The sequence below is a fragment of the Jaculus jaculus genome, chromosome 5 (assembly GCF_020740685.1).
Source record: "Jaculus jaculus isolate mJacJac1 chromosome 5, mJacJac1.mat.Y.cur, whole genome shotgun sequence".
Lineage (NCBI taxonomy): Eukaryota > Metazoa > Chordata > Mammalia > Rodentia > Dipodidae > Jaculus > Jaculus jaculus.
This window is the reverse complement of record NC_059106.1, coordinates 4,717,448-4,741,990: the sequence shown is the minus strand read 5'-3', so window position 1 is coordinate 4,741,990 and position 24,543 is coordinate 4,717,448. Positions and strand designations below refer to the sequence as shown.

The window sequence follows — 24,543 nt, the reverse complement described above, 5'->3', positions numbered from 1 at the left end:
CTGAGGAGCCTGCCCGCAGTACTCGGGAGACCCCACTGCGCCATCACTGAGGAGCCTGCCCGCAGTACTCGGGAGACCCCCAACTGTGTCAGCCCCACCAGAGGCTTCTCCAGCTTCCAGCAGTTGTTTGCTGCTTAGGTCACCTTTTGAGGAGGAGCCTTGTGACTCTTACAACTTCCATTTCCTCAATCCTGTAAGTTTTATGAGCTTTGTGAGTCCGGAAGTCTCACTGCCCCCTGTAGGAGGGACTGTCCCTTGGTAGGAAATAGCTATACAGCATGTCTAATAAGCACCTAACTTTAGTTCAGTGCCCTAATTCCAAATTAATAAACTCTCACATCATTTCAATGTACTCTTGGTTTTTATGTGCATGCCATTATGCTTGATTTTCCTTATTCCTGAATGAAAAATGTTAACAGACATGCCCCCGTGTATGCTGCCCAAGCCAAGCTGGGCACACACCATATTAAAGTTAGTTTAGCCTTAATTAAATTTATTTTGGTCTTCTCAGAAGTTCTGCATGGAACATCTGTTGAAACCAGCAGATCTGACTAATGCCAGAGTTTGCAGCTGGGGATGAAAGAGGCCCCTGGAGTCCCAGGCCCAGCGAGAAGAGCGCAGCAGCTGGCACCCGGGCTCATGGTTCCTGGACATTGTTTTTCTTTTTAAAGACTAGGGACAGTGTAAAACATGCAGACCGATGGGTCAGGAGCTTTTTTTATTTTTATGAGAGAGAGAGAATGGGTGCACCAGGGGCTCCAGCCACTGCAGTCGACCTCCAGATGCGTACGCCCCCTTGTGTGCATGTTTGACATTGCACACTTGCGTCACTGTGCATCTGGCTTACATGGGACCTGGAGGGTCGAATATGAGTCCTTAGGCTTTGCAGCCAAGCTCCTTAACTGCTAAGCCATCTCTCCAGCCCAGAGTCAGGAGCTTTTGAGTAACAGTTAAGCCACATGCCAGATGTGTGCCCTTCAGAAAACACCTGAACTTTCACTGTTTCAGCTTTCTCATCTACAAAAGAAGGACTCTTTCAGAGATGTTTTGAGAGTCATTAATGGCATGGGTTAGCCAGCTTACCCATGCCTGCTGCATGAAAAGCCTTCCGCTGTCATGTCATTATTCTGAGGCCTGTGTGTGGCCTAAGCCCTGCTGTGTGGATTCTGTGCTTGCCTAGCTTTATAATCAGCAAGTGCAGGTGGATATAAATGTAATTCACTAATTGTGATAAAACATATATATTGAAGGGCAAAATGAATCTCTCTTTTTACAGAAGCATATGAATGAGTGAGCTTCTTATACCAAAAGATTGCTTACAATGTAGATTTTGTATTTTAAATGCAAAGCAGCCTACTGAAAATGTGCTTTCACCTCACCATGGGAGGAGAGCACAGGATGGAGATGTGATTGAAATTGTGTTCTTTTCACAATCCAGAAGAAACTGGCAATCCTCCCCAGTGTTGGCAGCAGAATGATCCGGAGCCCCATAGGGAAAATACCTTGTTGTAGGCCCAATGGCCATTTGTGTAATAAGAATGATGGAAATTATGTCCCTGTTTAAGGCTTTTTGTATAGATATTTTTACTCTTGAAAAATGGTGATCTAGAATAATCTAATCTAGAGCAAGGTTTTCAAACAATACCCTTTCTGCTGCACATTCCTAAGGGATGTGAATGTGCACTGGGTGAGTGAGCAATGACGGGCTGGTTTGTAAGGGTTATGTCACACAGTTACCAAGACTAAAAGTGAATGCAGTCAAAATAAGGAGGGGGGGGGCTGAAGAGATTGCTTAGTGGTTAAGGCACTTGCCTGCAAAGCCAAAGGACCCAGGTTCAGTTCTCCAGCACCCACATAAGCAAGAGGCACAAAGTGGCATGTGTATCTGGAGTTTGTTTGCAGTGGTTGGAGGCCCTGGTGTGCCTATTCTCTCTCCCTTCTCTCTCTCTCTCTCTCTCTCTCTCTACTTCTTCCTCTCTCTCTCTTTTTATTAGTAAATAAAATATTATTTTTCAGTGAGTGCCATCAACTTTAAGAGTATTGGGGCCAACAAGATGGCTCAGCAGTTAAAGGTGCTTGCTTGCAGAGCCTGCTAGCCTGGTTTGGTTCCCAAGCTAACACCATGTAAGCAGGGTGCAGAGAATTGGGTAAGCATCTGAGATTTGTTTTATCCACAAGAGGCTCTGGTGTGTCCATACACAGAAAAAATATATACTTTCTATAAAAATTGAGAGTATCGTTTCTGGACTGGAGAGATCGCTTAGCAGTTAAAGTGCTTGCCTGCAAAGCCTAAGGGCCCAGGTTCAGTTCTCCAGGTCCCACGTAACCCAGATGCACATGGTGGTGCATGTGTGTGGTGTTCATTTGCATTGGCTAGAGGCCCTGACATGCCCATTCTCTCTCTCTCCCCCCTCCCTCATTACCTCCCTCTCTCTCTGTGTCTCTAATAAATAAATGAAAATAAATCTTTAAAAAATGCTTTAAAGAATATCATTCTGAGCTGTCCGTGGGGGTACACGCCTTTAATCCCAGTACTCAGGAGGCAGAGGTAGGAGGATTGCCATGTGTTTGAGGCCCCCCTGAGACTATGAAGTGAGTTCCAGGTCAGCTTGTACTGGAGTGAAACCCTACCTCAAAAAAAAAAGTGCGTGTCTCATTCTGGACATGGAAAACCTTTTCTACTAATGCAAAAAAGCTCAGGGTTTTTTTCCTCCTAAGTTAAATATCATTGTTTTATTTTTGACTTGGGTCATAGATAAAAAAATTTTTTTAAAGCCAGATACAGATCACTGTCTCATTCTCTGGGAAGAACTATGGAGCAGAGGCCTGTGAAGTAAGTATTAAATTCGCATCACGTCAGTGAATTCTGGGTGCATTTGACATCATCATAGATGTTGTCCTCCATCTGTGGCTTAGTAATCGGGGCACTTTGTTGGTTTTCTTTTCTCTTTTCTGAGCATTTGTAATTAGGTTCACCTCGTCTGTACATGGAAGGTGCAGACAATGGAACTCATTTGAATACCATTTGTTTTCCTTGTTTCTTTCCTATTAATTTTGAAGATTAAGTTTTAGAACATTTTGTTTGTATTTTTTGTGTCTTTACTTGGGTAAAATGCACTAGCCCCATGCAGGGTCAGAGCCCTCGTCAGCCAATGCTCGCCTTCTGGCTCTTCTCCCGTGGACTTCTTTCTGTCTTGGCCTGAATACGTTCTCAAGGGAATGCTGGACCTGTTCTCTGTGGCGCAGTTCAGTCCTTGTCAGCGTGGAGGAGCAGAGGTCCTTCCCGAAGGCGTGTTCGGAGTCTAGCCCAGGCGCACAGCTACCGGACGCTCTTGAGCGAAGAGTGTCCTCCCCTCTCCCGGGCAGGCTGTCTCCTGGGAGCACCGGGCGGGGAGGAGGGAGGCCGCATACCTAGGCAGCTCTCAGCCCACTCGGGTTCCTGGCGATCCAGCGTGCTGCCAGGCGTGCGGCCAGCTCGCCCTCACGTGCCAGCTTCCCAGTCGTGCGTGTCCGTGTCGGTGCCGTGGCATGCCGTCGTCACTGCCGCCCGGCTCTTCCTCTAGATGAGAGCCGTGGGGCCAGAGAGCTCAGCTCACTCGGGCACTCGCTGCACAGGCATGGGGACACGTGTTGAGTCTCTAGCCAAGCATGTAAGGACTCGGGAGTAGCCGTGCACACCCGTGACCTGAGCACTGAGGGCCAGGAGACAGGAGGGTTGCTGGAGCTTGCTGCTCAGCCCGTGCCACTGAACAAAGTGAGAAACCCTCGCAAGAAATGAAAGGGAGAGAGAAAGAGGGAAGCATCCAGTGTCATCTGGCGGCTGCGTGCACGCACAGGGGCTGTGCATCTGTACACGCACCAAAAATGTAAAATCAGGGCTGGAGACATGGTTTAGTGGTTAAGGTGTTTGCCTGCAAAGCCAAAGAATGCAGGCTCAATGTCCCAGGACCCACAGAAGCCAGACACACAAGGTGGCACATGCATCTGGAGTTGGTTTGCAGTGGCTTTAGGCTCTGGCATGCCCGTTCTCTCCCTTGTTCTCTCTCTCTCATTAAAAAAAAAATTAATGAGGAAACAAAAGATCGTCATGTTCGTCTGCAGTATCTACAAAGTCCACGGTGACTTTGGGCACCTTTCCTAGTCACCATGCCGAGGTGTCCTACATGCAAGTGCTTCTCCACCTCAACTCCTGCTCCTTTGGTACCGTCAACAATTTTGCCGTAATGATAGCATAATTCCTTTTTGCAATTTAATAAAATGATCCAGGCGTGAGGATTAGCTCAGTGGTAGCGTGCCTGCTTGATATCAGTGAGACCCTGGGTTCTGTCCCCAGTCACACAAAATAAACAAACAATGAAGTTCCCATACTTTGCAAGTCATGGAACCAGTAGGTCAAGAAGTCACCGGGCCGGGTGTGGTGGCGCACATCTTTACTCCCAGCACTCGGGAGGTAGAGGTAGGAGGATCGCCATGAGTTTGAGGCCACCCTGAGACTCCATAGTGAATCCTAGGGCAGCCTGCCCTAAAGCAAGACCCTACCTCAAAAAGAAAGAAAGAAAGCCCACCTTGGTTTTCATAGGCCTCACAGCTGCTAAAGGATCAGTTACAAGTGGAGCTGGAGAGATGGCTTAGTGGTTAAGTGCTTGCCTGTGAAGCCTAAGGAGCCCGGTTCGAGGCTCCATTCCCCAGGACCCACGTGAGCCAGATGCACAAGGGGGCGCATGTGTCTGCAGTTCGTTTGCAGTGCCTGGAGGCCCTGGCACACCCATTCTCTCCCTCTTTCTCTCTCTCTCTGTTGCTCTCAAATAAATAAATAAATGAACAACAAAATATTTTTAAAAATGCATCAGGACAAGTGATAGGCAGCTGGAATTTAGTGTGGTAAGTCTTCTGAAGTGGGAAAATACAAGAAGCGCGGAACTCGCTCCCTAGCTGAAGGTTAGGGTAGGGCTTCTGTGCCGCGGAGAGTGACCCCCGCCCAGGTGAGCCTTGCTGCTGGTGCCGTCCTGAGTCACAGTAGCCGGTCTTTGTATTATGGAATCCATTTTGAAGCCCTTAACCTATTGGTCATGTTTCAGTTAGGGTTGCCTCATCCTGTGTATGTCAGTAGCCCTTTCTTACTGTGGTAAAACACCTGAGGGGGGAAAAAAGGAGGAAAGATGTATTTTGGCTGCAAGCTCCGGAGGCTTCTGTCCATGGTGGACTGGCTGTTGGGACTCTGACAAGACAGAAACACCATGGTGGGAGGTCATGAGGGAGAAAAGAGCTGATACCATGGTGACCCAGAAGCAGAATGAGACTGCAGAAAGGGTCCTGGAACAAGGTCTGCTTTTCCGAGGCGGGCTGTTCCCCCAGTGACCTTTTTCCTCCCACTAGGCCCCGCCATTCAACCAGCGATAAAACCAGAGCCCTCGCGGTCCAGTTGCTTACACTAACTGGCATCCAACCCTTTAACTCACGAGCTTTTGGGGGACCACCTTAGTATCCAGTCCATACCACCTCATGTTTGCGTAACTCCGGTCTGTGACTTCAGGTCCTTACTCTGTGTGTAGCGGTGGGCTTTTGTTTGCACGTTCTTTCTTGTACAGAATGGCTTTTGAGCTCTTAAGTCTAAGTTTGTTGTAAGTAAGTGCAAACATCTGACTTTGTTGAATGTTTTCCTGTGATGATGCTAATCATCTGCGTACCCAAACACACGTTGTGCCATTAACTCTTTTGCCTGTGTTACTATTAGAGACGCATTCTAGCTTGGAGAGGGCAGTTACGTGGCTAGGAGGTTCCTTAGCTGTGAACTCTCCTTGAGGGTAGCAGTGAGATGTCACGGTGTCTTAGAGAACAGGGATAGTTGGAGAAGTCACCAGGGAAATGGCGCCTGACAGTAGCAAGAAAAGGAGAGCAGAGTCAGGGGCCCGAAGAAGAAACGCTGGACATTGGGAGCTTGCGGCAGTCCCCACTCACGTTTGAAGTCACTCTTTGTTTGCTCTTGTTTTATTTTGACCCCAGCCAAAATCTTAAAATCTTAGTCAACCAGTTACTTCCTTTGACAGTAGTGTTCATTTGTCAGCTGTTATCAATTTTGTCACCAAACGTGCTCTATCCCTTGCTCTTTATACATTCTCAGTGTGCATGCATTTGATTTAAACCTGCAAGGCCTATTGGCAATCTTGTTTAGGAGAAGACTGTGACAGGTAAATGCGGCATGTACTTGTTTAATTAAATTTCTTCGTTAAATGCATAATTGAATCTTCATTGGAAATAAAATCAAAGGGCTAGAGAGAGGGCTCAGCAGTAAAAGGTGCCTTCTTGCAAAGTCACACATGTAAAGTAAGATGGATACTCATTTGCAGTGGTAAGAGACCTTGGCATGTGTGTACATACACACACAAATAAATTTTAAGATTTTCTTTTCTTTTAATCTAAAAATGTTTGAAATTGCTATTATCGATATCAGGATTATATAATCCAAATTTTACCTGTTACTTCCTGATATACCTAGATATTTTTGTGGTCATTTTAAGCAGTTTTTTAAATTTAATTTATTAGTTTTCAACAAATACAGGCAGTTTGGTACCATTGTTTAGGCTTATCCATGACCTACCAACTCCCAATGGCCCCTCCTTGTTGATGTAAATGGGTCATGCACTATGGAGTTAGTCCACAGTTATTGGTACAATAAATGTCTCTGCATATCATGACCCAACATGTGACTCTGACATTCTTTCCGCCGCCTCTTCCGCAAAATTTCCCTGAGCCATGTTGGGTTCAATTTTGGTCTGCTTCAGTGCTGAGGTGTTGGGGGCCTCTAGGTCTCTGGCTCTCTGATTTGGTAGGAGTTGATTTTTCTCTGTGTTGGTCTCCTTCCCCCTTGTGCTGGTATCCGGTTCATCAGGAAAACAGCATTTCACCATGCACTACACTCAAATCCAAATGGATCAGACCTCAACATAAGACCAGAAACTCAAATACTACTGGAAGAAAATTTAGGAAGTACTTTCCATGATATAGGAATGGAAAAAGACTTCCTGAACAAAACCCCAGTAGCTCACGATCTTAAACAGTCACTCAACCAATGGGATCATATGAAGCTGAAGAGTTTCTTTACAGACAAGCATACAATAAGCAAAGCCAATAGATTTTAAGCATTTTTTTTTTTACCTTTTTGAGGGCAAGTTAGAAAATCAATTCTTTTAAGCAACAATAGAAACTCTGGCTTTTTCACACCTATAACCTACCTGGGAAAAATCTTCTTTCCTTGGAATGCAAGATTGGATCCAGCTGTCAGTCTGATGGCATTTATAAAATCAGATGATGTTTTGTTCTGTAATGGATTGCTTTTTTTTGTTTGTTTTAATTGTGTATGTGTGTGTGTGTGTATGTGTGTGTGCGCACACATGTACACATGAACGTGCATGTCACAGCCTCTTGTTGCTGCAAATAAACAAACTCTAGGTAAGCATGTCACTTTACATCCAGCATTATGTGGGTGCTGGGGAACTGAACCTGAGTCAGGTTCAAGACACGTGCCTTCAGTGGCTGAGTACACTGCACAGCCTGGTGGTAACGGGTTTCTGTTGTGCACTTTCCAGGTCCTGTGGGCGTTGGGCTGAATGAACTGAAGCGGCGGCTGCTCATCAGCGACGCGCAGCACTACGGCGTGACAGTGCCCCGTGAGTTGCCGAGCATGCAGGGCCCCTGACTGCATTAGTAATGGCTGCTGAGTGCCAAGAGTGTAGACACTGTGCCTGGTGCTGTTTATTTAATTTTTTTTTATTGACAACTTCCATAATTGTAAACAATATCCCATGGTAATTCCCTCCCTCCCCCCACTTTCCCCTTTGAAACTCCACTTTCCATCACATCCTTTCTTTCCCCATCTCAGTCAGTCTCTCTTTTATTTTGATGTCATGATCTTTTCCTCCTCTAATGATAGTCTTGTGTAGGTAGTGTCAGGCACTGTGAGGTCATGGATATCCAGGCCATTTTGTGTCTGGAGGAGCACGTTGTAAGGAGTCCTGCCCTTCCTTTGGCTCTTACATTCTTCTTGCCACCTCTTCCTCCATGGACCCTGAGCTTTGGAAGGTGTGATAGAGATATTGCAGTGCTGAGCACTCCTCTGTCACTTCTTCTCAACACCATGATGCCTTCTGAGTCATCCCAAGGTCACTGCCATCTGAAAAGAGAAGCTTCTCTAACCAAAAGTGAGAGTACCAATATTATATATGGGTATGAACATAAGAGAAGTGCTTACTGGGCAGTTTGGTGAGCATAGTGTATACATTTAGCCAGACAGCAGCAGACGTTACACCCCTAGGGCTCATGACTACCCCGTTGTCGGTTTTCAGTATCAGGGATGGATTCCCTGCCATGGAGCGGGCCTCCAGTCCAATTAGAGAGCGGTTGATTTCCCCCATAACAGACGTGCCACTATTGGTGCCTGGTGCTGTTGTGAGTGTGCCTCTTCTCTGCTCAGCCAGTGCAGACACACATACTTTGCTGGGGAGGAGGCTGAGGCACCAGAGATTAAGAGATTTGTCCCACATGACACAGATTATTAGCAGGATATTTCTTAATTGCAACTTCCCTACTTACAGATTTTTGTGAATTTAATAGACAGATGACATCAACTTATTGTTTGCAACTTTTTTATTCAAATAGAAGTCTCACTGTTTCCTGAAAAAACTGCTAGTGTTTTTCAGAGTTTTAAGCCAGGTTTATGATTCGAAAGGCCAAAACACAGAAAGCTGGGGAAGACTTCTCGTAATACGAACCTTTCTTAATTACTTTTTACATGTAGTAATTGGCCCATAGTATTAAATGGGCTTATCATAGCCAAACAGACCAAATATGACAGACTTCTTTTTGGTACACAGAATTAGATCTATTTTTATAGAAAGTGGTTTTCATAGGTATTTTCACAAATGAAATATGAGACTTGAAACATTTTGATCTCCAGAATAAATGCCATTTGAGTACTTAATATGTTGATGTTAGAAAGCTGTGAAAAAGCCAAATTGAAATGTTGGCTTTTTCAAGTGGTTTTAGCATTGTATTTTTAAAAAATCATTTGTATGTTGCCCTTAGCAATGTTCTTTACTTTTGGAAGAGATCAACTTTATTTTAAAATTATAGTGTGCTGTTACCTCTGGTTATGTCTTATTACTACATTTTTCCAAATTATTATTAGTAATCATTTTTAGCGCTAGGTTCCAGAACCGCTGGTTCTCACCCATCAAGCTGATATAAACAAAGGAGGACCACGTGGCAGGAGACACATCTTCGTTTTTCGTCTTTAGCCCACTTCCCTTGCAGAGGATGAACTGCACTGTCAGACGGCGTTAGGAAAAGCTGCAGGCGGTGCCGAAGCTGCATGAGAAGCCCAGAGGAAAGCGCAGATTTGTCCATTTACTCCCGGGGTTTGTTCAGCGCCATTGTCTGTCAGAGCCCTCCAGATGGCACTTGAGGTGGCTGTTGTCTCCATGTCAGGGCAAGGAGCAGGCAGAAAGACCCTTGGGCTTCTCCAGAGCCCTGCACGGGGTAGTTGCACTGGGATTTGGAAGCAGATTTTATGGCCTCACTTCTTGCATTAGTTGCTTTGTGATCACAGTACCTGACAGAAACAGCTGAAGGGAAATGAATTTTTTTAATTTTTATTTTCAAGGCAGGGTCTCACTTTAGTTCAGGTTAACCTGGAATTAGTCTCAGGCTGGTCTTGAACTTACTGTAGTCTTTCTACCTCAGACTCCTGAGTGCTGGGAATAAAGGCATGTGCTACTGTGCCTGACAGAGAGAGAGAGGGAGAGGGAGAGAGAATGAACTTGTCAGGTTCTCCAGCTGCTGCAAACAAAGTCCAGATGCATGCATCACCTTGTGCAGTTGGCTATGTGGGTACTGGGGAGTCAAACCCAGGTTGTTAGGCTTTGCAGACAAGTACCTTAACAACAATGATAAATCTTTCCAGTCCAGGAAAGTATTTTTCTTTGTTGTTTTGTTTTTTTGGTTTTTTGAGGTAGGATCTTACTCTGGCCCAGGCTGACCTGGAGTTCACTGTAGTCTCAGGCTGGCCTCGAACTCACAGCAATCCTCCTACCTCTGCCTCCCGAGTGCTGGGATTAAAGGTGTGCACCACCACGCCCGGCTTCAGGAAAGTTTTTTAACTTACAGTTTCAAGGGACTCCAGTTCCATCATGGTCAGAAAAGCATGGAGGTGAGATAGTGCAGCTAAGCCTGCTTACATCAGAGAGGAACAGGAAGCAGAACTCACGACCAGAACCCGAGGCCTTCAAGGGTCGTCACCCCTCGTGACCTATTTCCAAAAGTTGGCTCCACCTCCTGCAGGCTGCACAACCTCCCAGAATGGCACCACGTGCTCGGGAAGTGTTCAGAACAGGAGCTTGTGCGGGACGCTTGAGTCGAGCAATAGCCCAGCTTGAGTTCCTCCTGCTCTGCGGCTCTGACAGTCTTCTCAAAGTGCAGACTGCTGTAGCCCAATCCGTGGTAAAAACTGATTTCTTTGGAAGATGGTGGAAGCCAGTACGGTTGTCTGTTTTCGTTAGATCCACTTTGCTGGGACAAAGCACCCGATGGAAAGCAGCTGATGGGAGGAAAAGGTTTGCTTGGCTTCCGGTCTCGAGGGGAAGCCTCACGATGGAAGAGCAAAGGCTGCACATCACTTCTTGCTGCAGCAGGGGGAAAACAACCACCAGAGAGGGAGCTGAGTTCGGGCAGGGGAGCTCCTCTCCCAGCAGCCCAGCGCCTTCCGCAAGGCCCTGCCCAGTCGTCACCACCCGGGACTGAGCAGTCAGAACACTTGGGTTTATGGGGAGACATCTGATTCAGAGCACCACAGTATCTGTCAGGTAGAAGCTGCTGTGATAGCGTTGGTATTACTGAAGATCCTGGGGCGGGGGAGAGAAAAAACCCTGTCACATTAATTTACCCAGACACAGAGGTGATATCTGGCTCTGAAACTGACAACATCCAGAACAGTTCTGGGCTTAGACTCTCCAGAGAAGTTCTCAGAGTAGATTTTTTCTGTGCCTTACTCACTTTTTTTTGTTGTTTGTTTTTGGTTTTGGTTTTTTCAGGTAGGGTCTCAGTCTAGCCCAGGCTGACCTATGTAGTCTCAGGATGGCCTCGAACTCACGGCAGCCCTCCTACCTCTGCCTCCTGAGTGCTGGGATTAAAGGTGTGTTCCATCATGCCTGGCCCTTACTCACTTTTAAAAGTGCTCATTCCAATGTAGCAGTGTTTTCCAGACTTGATAAGCTTCCCCTCAGGTTCTTATGGGAGATGTACAAGGATTCTGTATTTATGGCTAGTATCCCCAGTGTTGCATATTATCAGACATATTTGGAAAATACAGCCACTGCAGCAGTGAATGTGTGAATTAATTCAAGAAAAATATCTTGGCAGACCAATTTCGATGGTGATGCTTTGTAAAACACTTTTAGGAGACTGTGATATTGGAGGAAATGCTGTTTGGATTACACTAGTCTTCTGCCTGATGTTTAGTCCATAACATTCTTCTCTGAAGCATGCATTAAATACTCATTAGATAGATTGAAGGAGATAAAGATCAGTGTGCCTCCTGCATATTGTATCAGGAGTATAGATTAACTTAACCCTTTGGAAACTCAGGGGGCCCCGGTCAGGTGTGCGGCTCATAATGGGTTGTCGTCATGCGGCACACGAGAGCAGACGGATAGTAGAGCTGATAATTGTACTTCTGGGCTTAAATGGCTGAAAAGTAATTAACAGAAGGTATTACAGTTGACATCAAACATTTGATGTATCCCCAAACCTGTAGTGTGGTCTTAGGGCGCCCTCAATCATCCACACCTGTTCCTTGTGTTTTGTGGTTTCTCATGAAGGCATGTGCACTAGGTATCTTGTCCTGTGGCCAAACACCTGACTAGAAGTGACCTGAAGAAGAAAAGAGTTTGTTCTGGCTCACAGTTTTTGAGCTGATTCATGCAATCATGGCAGGCAAGGCAAGGCCTGGCCACAGGTGCAGAAGTCCAGAGCAGAGAGCATGGACAGAAGTGTGGCCATCCTGTAAAACCTCAAGGCCCTCCCCAGTGACCTCTGTCCCGCCCGCCCTCACCTTATTTCCTTGAGATGGGGTCTTTATGGGAACCTGGGGACACGCCGCGGGTCCACTCAGGCTGCCTGGCCGCGAGCCCCAGCAGGCCTCCCGTCTCGCGCCTCTTAGCGCTGCGGTTATCGGCATTAATTTTAGTATCTTTCATAGTCTTAAATATGTATCATATGCTCTCGACAGAATGTTTTCCTACTGTGAAACTTATTCCTAGTTCTTATGAGACAATAAAAGTTATCAGCATTGAACCCTGCTCCTGGGAGGGATACGATCCATGCTAGAGCGCAGTGCTGACTGCTTCCATGCTGCGCGGCGGGCAGGAATGGACAGCGGCTGGGAGAGGAGCGCACTCAAGTGTTCTTGCTAACTCAACAAGAGGACACAAAAACTTTGTACATTACTAAAATTATGTGGGCTTTATATTTTCATTACTTTTGGTACTAACCTTTTCCCACATATTTTTCTTTTAAACATTATTGAAAGGTATACTTGGAATAAATAACCTGCACATATTTAAAATGCCCAGTTAGATCAGTTTTAACATACGTCTGCACACATGAAACTCATCACAGTGAGCGCAGTGAACGTATTTCCATTCACACGCTCCTTTCTGGCCACACTCTGTCCCTGTGGGTTAGTTGGATTGGCTGGGGTTATTACTGCTTTATATTGTGTCATATATACCCATTTTTCTCTTCACCCAGTTTTTTAAGTTCTGCATGAGTTTAAGATTCAACCATATTTTAGAGATTAATCATAGGTTCATAGCATTCCTTGGTTGGAAAAATATCATAGTTTGTCTATCTGTTCACGTGAAGATGGCAATCAAAAAATACTTGTATTTATTTTCAAGCAGAGAAAGGTTTTTTCAAATCTACTTTTTTTTAAAGTAGCTTGATCATTATATGTGTAGGCTTTTTTTCCTGAATTTACTCTGTTTGGAATCTGTGGAGCTTCTGAAATGTAACTTTGTCTTACAAAAAAATTTCAGAATGTTGAGGTCATTATTTCTTCTAATGCGTGCTTTTTGCCATAGTCTATTTTTCCTCTATGTTCAGCACTCCAGTTGTGCATGTTAGACATTTTAGTATCTTTAATCAGGTTCCTAAACTGCCTTTGGGGTCAGATTTGCTTTTTGAATTGTATATGTGTGTATGCATGTTCATATGTCTAGGAAGTCATGTGTGTGTGTGTGTGTGTGTGCGTGCATGCGTGCGTGCGTGTGTGTGTGTGTGTGTGTGTGTGTGTGTGTAGGCCAGAGGTCAAAGAAGTGTGTTCCTCAGTTGTTCATGTTCCACTTTATTTTTTGAGACAAGGGTCTCCTGCTAAACCTGGAACTCACGATTTGACAAGACTAGCCAGCCAGCGTGCCCTAGCGACCGTAGTCCCGCGGTCCACCCGCACTCTAGGCGCACTGGCACACGGCTGTTACGTGGTGCTGAGGGCTAAATGCGGGCCTCGGGCTGGCCTGGCAGGAGTGCCCGCCCGCCGAGCCGCCTGCCCAGCCCACTTACACCCCCTCTTCCGTTTCTCGTTGTTGTCCACATTATGTGAGTTTCATTATCAAGTTCACTTTTTCCTTTGTCACATCTTGTTTCTACTGAGCCAAGCTAGTGACCTGTTTTCTGTCAGTTATTATATTTTTCCAGTTCTAAAATTTCTGCTTGATTCTTCTTTCATAATTTCTATTTCTATCAAGATTCATATTTATATTGAATCCAGACATGTTTTCCTTTACCTCATGAAGCAATAGTTATAATTGTTGCTTTAAAGTATGTGACAATTTTAACTTTCACATCACTCACTGTTTCTACCTGGTATGTTTTCCCTTGAAAATTGATCTTTTCTTGTTTCTTTTATGTTGTATAATTTTGGATTGCAATGTATATGTTATGAATATTATGTTGTACTAACACTGTGTCGTGATACAAAATTCCAGTGAATGATATTTTATTTTTTTTAGCTTCTTAACTCTGTTGTTTAGACTCTGGAGTTCCATTTCCTTTGCCTCTGCTGTGTGGGTTTGGGGCTGCCCTCGCTCAAGGGCTGATCTGAGACTCGTGTGTGGCTTAGATCTCAGGTCAGTTCTCTAAGCTTTTCCTCTGTTGGTTTGCACATGTTCAGTGGTAAGCACAGAACCCCTTATCCAGAGGTTAGACCAGGACTTTGCATATTCTCATCTTGTTCAATTCTCAGAACTAAGCTTTGCTGATTTGACATTGAACTCCATGTACAAAGGCAGAAGCTCTTCTTAGGCCAGAGTTAGTTTTTGCATCAAGTATTCCCTTCTCTGCTGTCGCACCTTCTGAATTCCATCCTCACTCTTCAGCCCATGCTGCCTGTCTCCTTTCTTTTTGCCAGTATGTCAGGGCTTCTGAAAGAAATCAGAAGATTTAAACTTCCCCATGCAGCCCGTCGTGTTCATTTGCAGAGTGCTCAGATACTTGTGTGGAATCTAGGGGTCTGGGTGTAGTCAACAGAAAAGATGGGACTGTTTTACACCTGTATATCAACACTGGAAAACCTTGTGTTTTACTATTGTTTGTAGCTAATTCCATATTTTCTGCTCCGTTCTAATCCACTAAAAAGTAGACAAAACTGTTGAAAGGTTGTAAGCTCAATAGTACTGTAAGAGAATGCTGCTGATGACTTGGCCAGAGTGGTAAATAGACATGGGGTGCTCATTGTTCTCAGTAAAACAAAGCAGTGGCTGCCACGTAAGGAAGAATTCACCAGATAGCCCAGTGACAGTGGGCTCGCTTCACTGAATGAAGATCAGTGGTAAAGAAAACAGGTATATTCTGTGCAGAGAAGAAAGGGGGTTTTGCCTCCAGTGGTTTAAAACCCTTTAAAATACCTTTATTCACTTACATTAATTAAAGTCATCAAAATAATGAGTACAAGAACAAACACGATGTAATTAAAATTTTAGTCCATCTTTAAATGTTCACATCAGTAGGGAAATCTGAATTTATGTATTCCTATATTTTATTAGAAATTTGCTTCTTTTGTTTTGGTTTTTGTAGAGCTGGTGGTTGACCCCTGGGCCTGGTGTGCTAGGTGGACCCAGTCACCTTATCCAATTTGCTTTTTCACATGTTTTTAAATTCTGTGTAAGAAAATGGCTTTAAGTCCGTACACTTAATGATGTCTTGTAGGTACTTCCATGAAGATGGATGATGTAGACTTTTCTAAATGTGCTCTCTCCCTCTTTCTCTCTTTCTCTTTAAATCAAATCATAGACACGACCAGAGCAAGAAGAAGCCAGGAGAGTGACGGTGTGGAATATATTTTTATATCCAAGCATTTGTTTGAGACAGATGTACAAAATAACAAGTATGTGGGAATTGTAGAGTTTTAATTTGAGTGTAGTTGTTAATTTTGTACCTGAATATCCATATCCAGATTTAGATATCTGAAATGTGTTTTGATTATCTTAATATTTGAAACCCATGAAAAGTGATAATTCAGTTAAGTGATTGTTACTGGTCTTCACCTATATTTTTTTCTCAATTTTTATTAATATTTTCCATGATTATAAAAAATATCCCATGGTAATACCCTCCCCTCCCCCACTTTCCCCTTTGAAATTCCATTCTCCATCATATCCCCTCCCCATCTCAATCAGTCTCTCTTTATTTTGATGTCATGATCTTTTCCTCCTCTTATAATCCTTCACCTATATTTTTAATAACACTATATTTCTGTTAAACTCAAAATGTAGGAATTATTTTGCAACATAGGGTAAGATCTTGCTGTGATTTATTTTTCCAGTCCACTAAAGAAATCTTAACACGTATCTTAGGTAGAATTGTATTTTAAATATTCGTGGATAGCTATATAATATATTGCTTGCTCCACAATCCTTTTCATGCATATCTCTTTCTCACATTGATACTACAAAAAATTAGGATCACGTTGCCCATCTCGTGTGTTCCATCTCGTGAGCTAACTCTAGCCCTTCCCCCAGGTTTTCCATTGGCTATTTGAGGGTATCAGAAGCAATGTGTGCTTGCGTGCAGGATTGCGGGGTTTCTTTTGAAACATCAGAATGCCTTTGCCGTGTTTGGCGTAATGGCTGTGTTTCTGTAGCATCTTCGCTGCCCGGGTCCTCTCCAGTGTGCAGCGAAGTTCCAGTAGTCTCGATTGTTTAGCTTAGTGCCGCTTTACTGCATTGCATTAGCTCTGAAAAGAGGTGATGGAAAACACTAGAGCTCTACTAAACCGAAGAATGGGGAGGGTGGTTACATGTAATACAAGCAAGTGTTACTGATTTGAAAGTGTAGATTTTTTAAAACTGACGTTTGCTGAAGAGCTGGTCCTATTTATTTTATTAAACACAGCAAAAAAGAGACATGTTCAGCAAAAATGTCTTTTCCCTATGAATTATAACTTGCTGCCTGTATTTGTTCTAATTCACAAACAGTTCTGATGTGTCTCTACTTTTCCGCAGGTTCATTGAGTACGGTGAATATAAAAACAACTACTACGGCACCAGTATAGACTCGGTTCGCTCTGTCCTAGCTAAAAACAAAGTCTGTCTGCTGGATGTCCAGCCTCATGTAAGTGGACAGTGAGTTATGCACGTCTCTTGGGAGCTGTGTAAGCTGCTGTACTTCATCCAGCATTTCAGCGTGCGGTTAAAGTCTGCACATTCAAAAGTAATTGGAGACCTCTCTGGTGGGGGATATAATTTTATTAGAAAAGAGGAGTGGGGAGCCCCAAGACCGGTGACTTTAACACTAGCTTATGTTCAGTAAAGCGTCGGGATCTTTGATGTCTCTTTAAATGTCTTTACAAACTAGCTGTATGCATAATATGTTTTCCTATTATATGTTCTTCTAAGTGCTTATAATTTTGACAGTTTGGTTCTCAGTCCCCCGTTCTTTGATTTTGGTCTTGTACATAGCCTAGAAGTGCCAAGCTAGAACTGTGAGGCACGTCTTAAGGTCTTTAATGGATGAAACCTCTGCAGGGCCTTTTGCGTGCTTTGCCTGTCACTCTGGGGGCTCCTATGATGAGCCCTCTGGACCGAGAATGCCAATGGATGAAACCATTCAGTTCCTCATCAAACCACTTTTCACTCTGATTGATACTCACCCCCACCATTGTCCTGCTCCTTCAGGGGCCTCAGATTGTCCCTCCCGGTGTTGCAACCTGTGTTTCTCGGCCTCCAGATACAGAATGACCTGTAGAAACCGCCACACTGTGGGGAGAGGGGCTGGAGTATCAGCTGGGAGGCCACTCCCAGCCTGCGCCGTCACGGATTAGTGGACTCCTGTTCAGAGGCACGGCCTGTGCAGGCGTCTGGCTGCTCCCGGCTCCCCTGGTGCATTGCACTTGTACTCCGGCGTCCCGGAAGCCCTGCCCTGGTCTGCCACCACTCCTCACGTCTGCCATGCTCAGTGCAACCCATCTGCTTAACCTTGCAGTGGAGCTATGCCTTATATTCATTTGAAGGAGACCCTGCCACATACAGATCACATATGTCCCTAAGTTCTGACTCCTGTGTCACTCGCCCTTGACTGCAGATGAATTGTCAGAAGCAGATATTTAACACTCTAGACATGTTGGCATACACCTGTAGCTCCAGCACTGGGTTGGCGCACTCCTGTAGACCCAGCACCAGGCTGGTTCACACCCATAGTCCCGGCACCAGGCTGGTGCTGTCTCAGGAAACCTTTTCTCTGGGTGACAAGAACACACGTCTTCTCCCTAGATAGGGCACAGATGACAGACCAAAGGGTGATGACAGCAAAACCAGCTTAGTGAGCCAATGAGTTTATTGAGGCTCCTTAGAGAGCGAGGTGAGGGTTACTCCCAGGAGCACCGGATGAGTCGAGTGCAGCTGCACTGTGAGAGTCTCAGCCCGTCCTGGTGACGAACCCCACATCTGCTTCAGGTAAAGGCAGCGGCTCCGGCAGCCCCTCTCCGTAGACGACCGCCGCCCTCCCGGCCGCTCCCGCGCTCAGCGCGCCACCTGCATGCAGCTCCGCGAGTCTCTTCCCCGGCAGCTGCTTCCCCTTCATGTGGCCTGAGAGCAGGGTCTTGCAACCCTTTGCCAGACGTACTGACTTCCTCAGTCTTGAAAACTTTCTTCCTGCCCTCCCACCCCAGGCAGGGATCTTTCAGTTTCTAGCGAATGGAACCTGGGGAGTGGTGGTGTGGATTTTAAGACCAGGTCTCCCACACTTGACTTCTTGAATCCCCATTCGGAGGCATCCGCTACGCCGCAGTGCACACCTGTAGTCCCCGCATTTGAGGGGCTAGGGCAGGGTCACAAGTTTCTGGCTAGCTCTGTCCTGTCAAAAGCAAAAACCCTGACACTGGAAGTGGCAAGTAGGAGCAGTGAGGGAGCAGAGGAAGAGCAGCAGCGGCCCCTTTAGCTCGTCCAGCGGCCAGAAGGAAAGAGAGCTCCGCCTCCCTCCGCTCGGCCCAGGAGCGGGCTGATGGGACTTGTCTGCTTCGCCACGTCACTTAGGAGTTTGACCTAAACTTCAGTTTCATGGTACTTTTAGCCCTGGTGCTCCATGCTAAAGACGGTGTATTTCTAAACAGTTTACATGCGAGTGACGTTCTTTTGCTTCTTCCAGGGGTATTTGGCCCTCCATTGTCAAGAACCAACTGAATAGTAATGTAGCAAAAGTTCTGCTAAGAATAGTTTTAAGAAAATTTATCCTTAGAAAGAAGATTAGAGGCGTGGGGAGGAAGCTCAGTCGGAAGTGCTTACCTGCAGCACAGGGGCTTGAGTTCAGAACCAGAGCCCACTTTAAAAAGCTGAGCCCAGCCGGGCGGGCTAGGTACTCCTCTGATCCCAGCACTCGTGAGTTCAAGGCCACCCTGAGACCACACAGTGAATTACATCCATGCAGCCTGAGCTAGAGTGAGACCCTGCTTCGGAAAGCCAAATAAACAGGTAAGAAGCTCAGCACAGTGGCGCAGGCGCGTCACCCAGCACGCGCTGGGCAGATGCCAGGAGGTGCCGGGGCCACTCACCAGCCAGGCCGCCCTACTGGCAAGTTCCTGGCCGCTGAGTGACCTTTTCTCAAAAAAAAAGGTAGAGGGCTTTGGCGTTCCTGAGAAACAGCACCCAAGTTCGTCCTGTGGGTTCCACAACACAAATCATGTGTGTCTGCAAGCATGTGAAAACACATGCACACTCATGCAGGACTCAGTAACTCATGATGGTAGGAAGAAACAGGAGAAAGCTTTTTTTATCCTTGCAGACAGTGAAGCACTTAAGAACGCTAGAATTCAAGCCCTATGTGATCTTCATCAAACCTCCATCAATAGAACGCTTGAGAGAGACAAGAAAAAATGCCAAGATTATTTCAAGCCGAGATGACCAAACAGCCGCCAAGCCCTTTACGGTAAGTGGCATTTTGCATGGCCACAGGGTGTGACCAGCCCAGAACTGCTTGTGCACAGTCCTCGGAGCGTGTCAGGGTGATGCTGTCATCCACAAAGCCTAAAACTGAGACTTACAGTTAGGTCTGTGTGTTTTGAACAGGTGAGTTATCTTCCTGTTTCTGTGTACAATCTTCATGCTACATGGTCTCATTTTTGTGGAGCTGGGCATGGCTGGGCACGCCTGTGATCCCCGAGTGTAGGAGGTGGCGGTAGGAGGATGGTGAATTTAATCAAGGTCAGCTGTTTTCTGCGTGGCAGATTTGAGGCCAGCCTGGATTATATCAAACAAATACAACCACAACAGCAAAAGACACATAAGTACATAAATGAAATCAGCCCTTTTCTGTCTGCATGCGTGTGTGTGGCAGTGGGTACAGGTTTGTCTGTGTCGCCAGAGAGGATGGTAATACTGAGGATGACACCCGAGACTCTTTCCTGAGCTCCGCGAGCACGCACGTACGCCAGCACGTTCCTGATGACTTTAGAAAGGAAGAAGCTCAAGCAGGGTAGTTTTGTTTCAGGCTCAGAGTAAAGTCTGAACATGGACCAGCTTTAGGTAAATCTACTGTAGACAGTTTGCGTGGATGTGAAATGTGGCAGCTGTCTGGTTAACCAATTTGTTCAAATGCCTTTTTTTTTTTCCTTTTAGGAAGAAGATTTTCAGGAAATGATTAAATCCGCAAAGATAATGGAAAGTCAATATGGTCATCTTTTCGACAAAATTATAATAAATGATGATCTTACCATGGCATTTAATGAGCTGAAAACAACTTTTGACAAGTTAGAGACCGACACCCACTGGGTACCAGTGAGCTGGCTGCACTCATAGCTCAAGGGAATTGCTGCCCGTCATTGTCATAGGGCGTGACCGGAAGAGTTGACGGTCTGGTGACAAGGTTTTTAAAATTTGTATCCATGTCATAGATGTACAGTCCTGGCAAAAATTGAATATTGGTTTGGCTTGTGTCTTTTTATAGCCTTATTTGAAACATAGTACATATCTATAAGATCAAAGTATCAAATTCCATACAAATTTCATACTGTATTCTGAGGAGAACTCAAGACCTCCTGGATGTATTTAATGTGGTCTGGCTCCAGTGTGAGATTCCACTTCAAAAAGAGACAGGTAGGTCAGAGTTCGTGCCTCACTGGGCTCACATGGTCACTGTTCCCCCTCCCCCACTCCATACTGGCAGTTGAAAGTAGGACCTTAGCCACCTCGCGTGGCTCCATTAGCAGGGCTGCTCCAGTGCCCGGTGGGTCGTCACGGATCTCTGGGCTGGCACTACAGAGTCCTCTTACTATTCAAAAAGTGCAAACTGTGCTTAAGATACAAGCTGTGTTCTGATGTGCCTCCTAAGACTGCAGATAACTAAAGCTTCACCGTGAGGACATACTTACATATCATGATGCATCATTGCTTGAGAATCTTAGATGAGTACATGTCAGTAACCCAACAACGTCTTTCCAAGGAAAAACTGATTTTCTAGGGGAGCAAGTCATGATTCTTCTGCTTCAGCCCCTACATAGCTGGAGTTACAGGCATGTGCTGCTGTACCAGGCTTGGAAAGTAGACTTTTAAGAAGTATTGATAATGTAGTTAACAGCCTTTCTGTATGAATGGTGGTCTCCAAGGGCAAGGAATGATTACAAAGGGCAATTTTTAAAAATTATAAATTCTCAGAAGACATTTCTGCAGTTATCCAAAAGGATTTTATATCTTGCATTGGTCTTTATCAACAAATTTTAAGAATGTGGTTAGTAATCTGAAACATGTAAATATATTTTACATGTTAGAATACAGTTCAAGGAAATATATTTTTTCCAGTTTGTCCACTTTTCATCAACATACATTTAAATTTGGGCTAAAATGTGTTGAGAAAATGTATTGTGTAATATTGTTATTGCCTTGTCACCAACATGGTTCTGTGCCCTGGCTAGATTCCGTTGTAACTTTGCCATTGTTAGAGGTTTAAGAAAGACACCTTGTGAATATGTGGATGGCCTCTTAATACTGCTGATCTTTAACCAGTGAGTAGTTACACAATTCACGCTTCTCCTGGTGCGCATGAGCTCATGAAGAGAGCAGTCGCTCCCGCCCTTGCATGCAGTAAGGCCCGGCCTGCTGAAGATTACTCTTTCTGAGACTTTCACACAAAAGTATTTTTGTTGCTTTGTAAAGAGTTTAAATGTTACGTTTAAAGAAAAATAGAATTTAGTGGAAATATATATATTTATGAGATATTTGAAAGGCATATTTTTTTAATTATCAAATGAGGCTATACATAAAACAACTTGATTTTATGTAAAGATGTCATAATTTAAAATAGTAGTTTTATAAATCAAGGTCAACATTCCATGTAAATACTCGACCTTAAAGTGGATAGATACACAGCCTGTTATATGTGCATTCATCATTAGCTTTCTTTCAGAAATGGAGAAAAATGACTCCAAGGACCTTGTTACATGTTCACACTGACAGTCTGATAATCAGACTAAATGTTATCAATATAACCCAAGTGCATTCTAAGTTTACTAATTAAATAGCAAGCCATTCAACCTAAAAAAGAGCACCATTACCAAATCTCATTTGGAAGTCATACTGTCAAGTTCTGCGGCTCACCCGGGAGAGGCGCGAGGGTGAATTCATTGGGTAGGTGGGATATTTGAAAGATCCTTTGTACAATGACTCAGTTTCATATAAAGCAAGACTTTCTATGCCAAGGATAATGGGGAGTATGTATGAATATGGGAGAGTCTCTGAATAATTTAGCCAGCTCATGTTCTTGACTCTAAAATATCTACATTGATTTTGTTGTTGTTGTTTTTCACCTTCAGCTAATTGTCTCAAGTCTTTATTTAGAGATAGAAATAGTGTAGGGTTGTGGAAATGAGTCCTTTCGCGTGGTGGTGGTGGTAGGGATGTTATAAAAATATAGCTGCCTTGAGTTTACAGATCCGAGCTCATCAATGTATTTTTAAAATAATGGAAGGAAAGTCCATTTAAGCAATCAGGTGGTAAAGTGCCTCACATGTGATATGTCTTGATGGTTCCAAAGAAATTTGATTAAAACATTTGGTAAGGCAGCCCAGTCCAGGGGCTTTTTTATGATGGTGGCAGGAGACCTTTGCTTCTGCACTTCGCTGGCTCTTCGCCCTCCTCCCCGCCGGAAGAGCACTTGGCACCTCACTTTCACCTGCGGCTCTGGCGTGTCAGCCAAGATTTCAGAAAAAGGGAATGTTTAAGCTTTCAAGTTTACATGTGTAAAATCCAAGGCCAGAAGGAAAATCTGTCCTCCTACTCCCTGTCCTAATTAGAGCTGCTTAAAAATACAAAGTGAAATTAAAAGAATTGTTTTTTAATCATGATTTTGCTGAGCAATTTGTAAACTCTTGGTATCTTTAAGGCTGACACTCCTGATAATGTGTAATCATTGAATGTATCTAAGTTGTAGGGATTTAAACTTGGCAGACATGTGAACGATTTACAAAACCATGGAGTTAAAATCTTCCTAAAGCTATAAAGGGTTTTATTTACTTCCTTTTGGACTAGGAGAAGTTTATAGATGAATACTATGGAAAACTGTTTATCCTAATAAAGCATCTTCAAACACTGTACGTGCTGGAAGGTTGTTTTTACTCTGGAATAGTCTATTATTAGGGCCTGTTCTATTACACTTATTTCCATGGTAGGACAAATTCTTCTGTGTACTGTAATACGGAGTATCTCTTGCTTTCTGTATTCTGAAGTGTAGTTAGGGAAAAGCTTTTCTCCTCCTGCAGCGTGTCTAGATGGAATGTTTCCAGCATCCTCTCTCTACCGCCAGCCCTTCACCGTGGTGACGGAGTTCTGAGACAGCCCCTGGACACCCCTGCTCACTGGTACGCATACACCTTCCCAGTAATTCAAACTCGAATCCAGCTTCTGCTCGGAAGGGATCTGACAGATACAATTAAGATTCCAAATTAGTTGACCTTAGAAAAGGGAAATTATCCTGTCTTAATCAGGTAAGCCCTTAATAGAAGTCAGGCTTTCCCTGAAGAAAGAAATTTGAAGTGTGAGAGGAAAGCAAGGAGGGAAAAAATGTTTCAAGTAGAGACAGCCACGAGGCAAGGAATGCAGGCCACTTTCACAACACTCTCACTCGCTACTGGCATCAAGAAGTGAAGGACATGTGTCCTGCCAGTGACTACATGAGCCTGGAATAAGATCCAAGGTGCAGAGAGATGGCCAGAAGCCCCACTGACACCTAGAGACATCAGCCACGCCATGTCTGGACTTTGACCTACAGAACTATGAAATCGAAATGAGTGTCCATAAACTTCCCGCAGTATGCCCCCAGAAACATCCAACCCCTGAATCCTTTCAGAAGCCTTTCGCTCCATCCTCTCCTCACTCCCTTCTCCTCTTCCATCTTTGAAAGTTCATCTTCCTCCTGCACCGGTGGATGGGGCTTGAGGGTTTCCTAGCGTGGCTCTCTTCCCTTCCCTCCCTTCCTGCTCAACCCTCCCAGCCTCGTGCCCAGCTCCTCCTCTCTCTCTGACCACTTGGGCCCTACCTCTGCACCTGGCTGTCCTCTTTATAGTTTCTCCTTTCCATGACACAGAGGCCATGAGCGAGGGCAGGTAGAACAGGTGTGTTCACTTGTTTTAGAAAAACATGTGCCTGCCACATGTCCAGCCTGGGCTCCTTGTGGGGCTAATGAGTTAAGCAGCTCACACATACTTCCTGACTTCACAGTGCTCACATTGTAGAGGGAGCGAGACGCTCTCAGATTAGGAATTATGAGACCAAGTAGCAAAGGCAATCTTAGGAACAAGCATGGGGAAAGCTCAAACACTCTGAATAGAACAATTTGTGGGATGGGATGGGGCAGAAAAATCCGGTTGCAAGCAAGGAGGTGCAGCTGGATCTTGGCTGATAGGTAGAGTGAACTGGGCACAGGGAGGGCAGGGTGGTCGTGGAAGCCAGGGTTTCCTGCAGAGGCCTGTGAAGAATCCTGGGCCAATGGCTCCATGGCTCACGATGCTTGCAG

General features: G+C 44.9%; 1 protein-coding gene across 1 annotated transcript in view; it reads left to right on the top strand.

The window, feature by feature from the left end:
• Mpp7 (MAGUK p55 scaffold protein 7) overlaps positions 1-23,125 on the top strand; it is a 213,308-nt gene extending 190,183 nt beyond the window's left edge. Inside the window, exons 13-17 of the mRNA XM_045151043.1 lie at positions 7,587-7,667; positions 15,340-15,433; positions 16,551-16,659; positions 19,324-19,467; positions 20,157-23,125. Coding sequence (XP_045006978.1) covers positions 7,587-7,667; positions 15,340-15,433; positions 16,551-16,659; positions 19,324-19,467; positions 20,157-20,336 — 608 coding nt within the window. The 3' untranslated portion in view covers positions 20,337-23,125. The remainder of the gene's footprint in view (positions 1-7,586; positions 7,668-15,339; positions 15,434-16,550; positions 16,660-19,323; positions 19,468-20,156) is intronic.
• The last annotated feature ends 1,418 nt before the right edge of the window (positions 23,126-24,543 follow it).